General features: G+C 21.3%; 1 protein-coding gene across 1 annotated transcript; it reads right to left on the reverse strand. All coding sequences in view use genetic code 6, as the record gives it.

The window, feature by feature from the left end:
- On the reverse strand, positions 1-7,786 carry TTHERM_00827200 (hypothetical protein; the record flags this gene model as incomplete). The annotated part of the gene is made up of 15 exons (XM_001031366.3): positions 1-300; positions 430-915; positions 1,111-1,335; positions 1,418-2,482; positions 2,535-2,763; positions 2,899-4,539; positions 4,594-4,745; positions 4,878-5,194; positions 5,246-5,963; positions 6,019-6,224; positions 6,324-7,154; positions 7,210-7,424; positions 7,471-7,528; positions 7,580-7,690; positions 7,750-7,786. The coding sequence occupies 15 exons, from the start codon at positions 7,784-7,786 to the stop codon at positions 1-3; spliced, it is 6,591 nt and encodes a 2,196-aa protein (XP_001031366.3).
- Between the last annotated feature and the right edge of the window lie 356 nt (positions 7,787-8,142).

An 8,142-nucleotide genomic window follows, 5' to 3' on the forward strand; every position in this document is an offset into this window, starting at 1 on the left:
TCAATAAATAGAATTGATTTATTCTTATATAAATTTGTGTATATCCAATCTTTCTTTTTCTATTTTTTCAAATGGTTCTGTTATGTAATCCAAATAATTAGAATATACTTTTTCCATTTAATTAATGTAGTCTATTGAAAGTTTCTATACATAATTCTTAAATTCTTAACTTTTGTCTATTTTTTCCTCAGCTAAAATCATTTACCTATAAAATTCCTGCTCTTTTATCATTAAATTATTCAATTTTTAAATAATGTAGATATATTTTTCGCTTGAGCTGAATTTATTTAAACTTAGCTCCTATAAAAATATTTTACGGACTTTTTAAACTTAAATTATTGCTTTTAAGTATATTTCTTCAAATAGTTGTAACTATTATTAAAATTCCTATTTAAATAGATGTTAAGTTTTTTTATTATAAAAGATTACTTGGCTTATAAAAATAACAAAATCTTGTTTATAAAATATATTTATGTAATCCTATTCTGTTAAATCCTCGTTATTGCTTGAGTTTAAATCATTTCTAATTCTAATAATGTGTGATCTTATTTCATTTTCTTCATCTATTAGATTACTGCTTATTACTTCCTCTTATTTTTCTAATATTTCTATTTACAACTCACATTAGATACTTTAATAATTTTCAAAGATAATCAAAATGAATTATATTTCACTATATCTAATTGAATTAATGAAGCCAATTAAGTCATATGGCTTTTTATTATTTTAATCATTTTTAGTTTAAGGATTAGCAGCTTGCTCAGCTAGATATAAAAATGTTTTATGGAATTTCTAGCTAAAAAGGAAATATGAATGTTGTTTTTTTAATTAATTTTCTTCTTTGTAAGCTTAATTAGAATGCTGTGAATATTATTCCGAATTTTCAAATGGTTACTAATCGTTATTTTTTAATAACTTAATATTTTAAGAGAAATAATTTAAGAATGTGTAAATTTTTTTAGCAAACTCTTTTTAGTAAATTATCTCAGTTTTTTTTTTTAAAAAGAAAATCAAAATTTGTAAAATCATATTAAAAAATGAAATTTAATCATTTATTGTTAGTTTTAAAGTACCTACCAAGTCTAAAATGGCATTAATATATGAATATACCAATTTATAATCAATATCAGTGCTATAAGTTTTCACTTTTATATAAATTATATTTTTATTTTTATCATGTTTTTCTTGTTAATTTTTAAATTATTCTTGAGTTTAACTATGATAACTAAAACAGTTTTCGAATCCATAGGGGATAGAAACATTTATTTTACCTGGAATTTCAGTTATATTTAATAACAAATATACTTCAGCTAGTCCAATCTTAAAAATATTAATCTATATTTTAAAAATAAGTATTTTAAATAAATTAAAAATTGGTATTTTTTGCAAAAAGATAAAAATCATAAAAAATATTTACTTAAGTTAAGGTATTAATATTTTATTTAAACATTAAGAGTAATTAATTAGATAATAATCCAATATTAATTCTATCATAGACATTTCTTGATTGAAAAAATTATAAGCACATTTAAGTAAATTAGCTTAACTAATTATTTTCATAACCCTTGAAAAGATCTCTTAAAACTGATCTCTAATTACACATATTAAGTATAGTGATTGCATATAATATATCATCGCATGATTTGAGAATACTTTCTGATTCATTTTAAATTTCTTCCTATGTTTCATTTAAACCTTAATACTCTCCTTCTTCTTTACTTTATTGTTACTACAATTTAATTTCTTTATCATCAAAATTATTTTCCAAATTTTTAGATTAAATGTCTTTATCATCTTATTTTTCTTTGATATTCTCTTTTTTTTCAATTAAAAATTATTTATCAAACTACTCTTTATATTTTTAATTCTAATCCGCTATTTACTTTTTCAAATTTTCGAATAATTAATCTATTTCATTTTAATTATCTTATTTTTCAATTTTATTTAAGATAGAAGCAAGGGTATTTGATGCCTCATTTAATAAATATTGTTAAATTTCATCTCTTTTCACTTAAAAGTTTTTGTTATATAAAAAGCTGTTAATTACTAAACCTTATTAAATGATATTATTTTTGCATTAATATATTTGAGAATCCTCTAACAATCTTATCTTTTTTAAAATCATTTTATTTTTTTAGTTATCTCTATATTAACTCTCTATTTTATTGTTAAATAATCTTTTTAAGTTTAACAGTTTTTATTCATTTTGGTTTATTTAATTACTTTTTTCAATTTAATCTATTAAGTTTTTAATAGATTGTATTTCATGCTCTCTAGCATGTTTTTTTGGAATATTTTATTCAAGAATACTAATTTGTTGATTAATTTTTTCTATAAATTATTGTAAACAATCATTTAAATAAAGTATTTAGAATGGATATTTGATTTTGTTCTTAGGATTAAGCTACTAATAATATTTTTCATATGTTTACTTCATTAAGAAATCAGAGTATCTTTTCAAGAATTCAGTGCAATATTAACCCTTTTGATAAAAAAAAATTATTTATTTCTTTAAATATTTTATAAAATCTTACAAAGTATTTTTTAGACAGCATAACAGCAGTTTTTTTTTCTATAATTTTTAATTTAGAGAATATTGGTGATATAATTGGTGAAATAAGTCTATCTTTTTCAACTATTGATTCATCTAAATAAGGATTATCTTCATTTACTAAATAATAATCATTATATCCTATGAGCTACCATAAATGTTTAAAATCTTCATTGGATATTACTTATCCAGGTAAATAGGGACTAATAAACCTAAATAATTTGAAATAAATTTTTTTTTTAAATTTAACTGAAGAAATAGTTTGTTTGAATTAATTTCTTAAAAACTATGAATTATTTATTATAATAATTAGAGTTTATTATTTTATTTGTGATAAAAATATTTACCCAAAGCATGAGCAGAATGCGTCCTAAAATATGCCATTAAGTTCACCAAATAAAGAACTTTCAAATAATAAATAATTAAAGTTAAAGAAAAATCTAATCAGATTTGTGAATTCTATGATAAAATCATTTTCTAATAGTTACATTTTTGAATTTTTCAACTTTTTAAGGCAAAAAAAGAAACTTAAGAATAAATCTTAACATTTAATAAACTTTTCTATTGGATTGTTTGAAATTATATTTTTTTTTTTAATCAAATCAAATATATCTTTGAAAATATTTTTTAGAATCTTATTTAATTCTGGATTTTATAAAACTCTATTAACATTTTTATAGTTAGTCATATTAATAGTATGTTATTTATTTTTCTTCTTAAACAACTATCCTTTAGAAATTTCTGACTAAACATAGAAAATTTAATCATATAAGTTATTGAATTTTTTATACTAATCCTACCTTCTTAGTTAAATTAGTTAGAACGTAAAGTTTTAATATTAATGAAAGTTTGAGGAGCAGGTAACTAGATTTCTATTTTTTAATTCGTCATACAAACCTAGATATGCATAATAATATTAGTAAGATATACTAATTTCTTTTTATTTTCCAGATAAAAGCCAGGTTAATTATTTCATTTCATCGAATTTATTTTATATTATTTTTTATTAATCCTTATTTTGAAGAATTTAATCAACAAAAATTTAATGTGAAAGTTCTTATTACTACAATATGTCATTAAATTTCTTCTATTACTCTAAGCAATCGAATTAAATTAGCATTATGTAGAATAACATAAGATTCTCACCATTGATGTAAAACTTATCTTTATCTAAATTTATGAGTTATTCAGTTTAAGACAACTAATTAAAAAGCTTCAATTATTCCTAAAAGAATTCCATGTTTTATCTGCTTTTAGCTATTCTAACAAACTCTTCTTTAAAAGGAATAATTAATTACTGAATTAATTTAATTAATACTTTTCCTAAAATTGTTTTAGAGTTATATATATCCTTTTTTTATTTTCCGTCTGTATCTATTTGCATAATCTACAGCAGCTTAATATCTAATATTTTAGGGTAATAATAGTGCAATATGTGAATTAGGTCTTCCTTTTCTATAAGATTATTTTCTTTGAATTTAATTAAGTTATTAAATAGCTTTTCGTAATCATTTAGTCTAAATGATAAATAGAGTTGAACTTTAGTATCTTAAATACCATCTTTTTCTAAAAAATTCTCTAGTTCTTTATAATTCTATTCTAAAGCATTTTAATTATTAATGTAAGCTTCTAGAAGATCTGCCTTTAGGAAATAAATGTGCTTAATGTTATCATCAACTTCTTTAATTTTGCTATGATCTTAATTCTAATTAGAAGACTCCAACAACAAAATTTTAAACTCTTTATAATTTTAAAGCGCTTCATTATACATTCCAAGTTTAAAATAAACTTAAGCTTTTAGTTCGAATTCTTATAACCCCTTTAAATTTTCAATAGCTTCAAGAAGATCATTTTTTATGCTTTGATAAAACACTGAGTTTTTGATATCTGCTTATCCTTGAAGCATTAGTTTTTTTTCCTTTTCAAATTAATCCTTTTTGTCTTCAATTTTTTTTTAAACTTCAAAAATTTTATTCTTTCCAATACAGCTGTAATTTAAAAATAAATTTTTTTAAAATAAAAAAAATATTTTATCAATTTACATTCTTTTATTTAATTCGTCTCCTACTGTATCATAATAATAAGCAGCATCTAAGAATTGTTTTCTTTCTATAAGCATCTCAGCCATAGAAATAAATTATTATTTATTGTTTTTTATTGGCTCATGTTTTTTTATGTAATCTAAATGGTCTTTCTATTTTTTATAATTAAAATTCAGTTAGATAGTGATCAGTAGTTTTTAGTTTCTAAAATTTAAATTTTATATTTCTGATCAAAAATCAAATAAATAGTTAAACTTTTATTTAAAATTGAATAAGTTAATTACCATAATTTTTTCTATTAATTGTTCATTTAATTCTTCTACTTTTATAACGCTTAGATCTTCTAAGAATTTAATTATAGGATTTTTGATTTACTTTCCAACAAAAATATTTTCTTCATATATAAATATTCTGGATCTTGCTCTACTAAATGTGACATAGATATTTTTTAGCTCATTTATTAGTTTGCTAAAATCTTAGGCATATTTTTTCTTGATTTAGGCTTCAGTATTTTCTTATTTAGAAATAATTTTCATCTTGACAAAATTAGATCCTTTAGTTCTACTAAAAGTTGAACCTTCAAATTCCTCTTACATTTAGCCTTTTTATTATGGAAATTGTTTAAATTTAATAGAAAATCAATGTAATTTACAATGATATTTCAATTTAAAATCTTCAATAGGTATTTCTTCTTCACTTATTTTCAGTAAATTTAAGACATTCCAACATTTGCAAAAGTAGAAGGAAGAAGATAATAGTTTATAAGCTATTACATCCTAAAATTCTAATCCCTTCGATTCAAGCACAGTGAATATCTATCCTTTTTTACCTTCTTTTTGCAATAATTACTTTAAACTAGCTTTTTCTTCTTAGTTCTTCACTATATAAACTTATAGTCTACCAAAATAATCAACATTTTCATTTATATCAGAATCTTATGATAAAAAATTATATAGATGCTCTCTTTTATTTAGTAAAATTGGCTTTGGGCCCTTATTAAATGAAATTTCGGGGTTAAGAATATCCAAAGATGTAGGGAAAAATATCCTCAAAAGCTCCACAATCGCATTGTTTAACTCTATTATCTATCCATGTGATCTAAAATTTTGTATTAATTAAGTTTCATTTAATTCTGAAGTTAAAACTTAGTTTGCTTAATAATGATCATCCTTATTATTCTCAGAAAATATGGCCTTTAAATCTGCAAATTTAAAACAATTTTCTTAACTAATAGTTTATGCTGTATCGCCGCCAAGATAAACGTTTTATTCAGTCAATAAACAGAGCAAATACAAGCTGGCGCAGTTGAGATCTTGAACTTCATCAACAAACAAATAATGGAAATATCCGTTTACTGAATCATAATTACCCTATTATAAAATACATTAAAATAAAAGATGAATATTTTATCAAGTTAAAATTTACTCCAATAATATTTTTGATAATGTAATTTATCACATCATTAAAATCGAAATATTTTTTTGAATACTTCCATTATTAATATTCTTTGCAGATCTGATATATGATCATTTTTTATTCTTATTCTAAATCGGTTTTGCTTTTTCCTACTAAGTTTAAGTACTTCTCTTCAGATATCATGTTGTCCTCATTTTAATGGCTTGCCTAATTTCCTTTTTTAAATAAAAATTAAAATAAATTTCAATATTTGAACTAATAAACAATTCATCTTATTCTTAAGTAAATATAAAATTATTAAATCAATAAATTACCAGTTATATATGAGTTGATTTATGAAAAAGCTACATAAGGATCTACTTTTCCTTAATCAAAACTTTTTTTATTTGATTACCAAAACTCATCAACAAACTATCTAACACCAATTTCTGAATATAAATTATTATCTATCTCATCTTTCAATTTTACAATTAAACGATTTTCTAAATTAATCTCCATATTTTATGCTTAAATTATTTTTCCAATATCGTCTCTCTATATAAATGGTACTGCTAAATTTCCATCTATTTATAGAATTAGTTCTTTTAAGTTTGTAAAATGAGGCCATTTCTTAATTTGAGAAAGCGTATTTGGTTTTGAGAAGCTTATGAGCTTAGATTTGTTCATTATCCTTAGAAAAAAATTTTCTACATCTAGAGTTAGGAAATTAGATATTGTTGTAAAGCAAATTCTGAGCTCTTCTGATTTTTATGAATTTTTATTACTTTACTATGCCTTGTCATAGCCCATTTGCATAGAAGTTAGCTTTACAACTGCTGTTGTTGTTTTACCAGTACCTGAACGCCCGATGATAAGCTGATTTTAGTTACACAAGGTAATACTAATTTCTTTTTAACTCAAGTTTACTTAAATTGGCTTCAAAATGTTTTCAGATATCATATCTACTTGAGCCTTTAAATTATTTTCAGAATTTTCCCAGAGAGTATTAAAGTTACTTTTATTATTCTAAAAAGAATCTTCTAATTTTGATAATAGACTTTCATTTTTTTGAAATTATTCTTTTCTCTTTTCAAAAAACCTCTATTTCTCAGTAATTTATTATTTTTATTGTTTTTTTACTTCTTGATTGGCTTCTAGCTTTTTTCCTAAAAGTAAATTAATTAATACTTTACAAAAGCATTAAATTATAAAATATTTTACCAATTTTTTTAGAAAGTATAACTTTTTACTCAATAACATATTTCTTATTGCAATCCTTTTTTTTCTGTCTATCTTCTTATATTTTTGCATACATTAAATATTTTAAAGTTTCTTCCTGTAAGTGGTTCTAGTCATCTTGACCAAACATCATATTTTCTTAAATATTTTGCTTAAATTCTTCATTTTCATATCTTTTTCCAGAGTTGATAATATATCTTTTAATAAAATATTTTTAATATCATCAAGAGTTTAAAATTTTACTCTTAGAGGTTTTCAAATTTAATTGTTGTGCTTTTGTCTTGCTACTAATCTCGCTTTTCTAATAATAATTCGAAATTTATAAAATTTAATAAGATAAAAATAAATCTACTTTCTTTTTATGATTTACTTTGTTATTAAACCTTTCTTTAATTTTACATTGTATTTTCCATTTTATAAATTGCTTTTTTAATTAAATTAATTATATCTTTCCTTATTATGTCTGTATTCTTAAATAAAAAGTTGATTAATTTCTGATAATTAAATAAAATCAACAAATACTACAAAATAAAAGTATTTTATTTATGAATTACGTCATATTTCTTTTCCTTAAAATATAAAGATAAAAGATATCAACAAAATTTATTTTATTTAAAAATATTAACTACTGTGCTTATAAAATGATTTCGAGTATCTATGAGCTATATTTGTATTTCAATATATAATCAATCCATGATGTGATATAAATAATACTGTAAATATTATCTTCAGATTAGATTATCTAGCTAACTAAATCAGAAAGCTACACATTTATATCCCAAAAAAAGTTTTATTAAAATACTGTCTGAATTTCATAAACTACTTATTTTTTCTACTTTAAGTTAAATATTTTAAAAATAAAATATCTTTGAAATCTTAGTAACTATATTTTATTTGTAGTATTTTTGTTAATGT

This window comes from Tetrahymena thermophila, assembly GCF_000189635.1.
Source record: "Tetrahymena thermophila SB210 genomic scaffold scf_8254637, whole genome shotgun sequence".
Taxonomy (NCBI): domain Eukaryota; phylum Ciliophora; class Oligohymenophorea; order Hymenostomatida; family Tetrahymenidae; genus Tetrahymena; species Tetrahymena thermophila.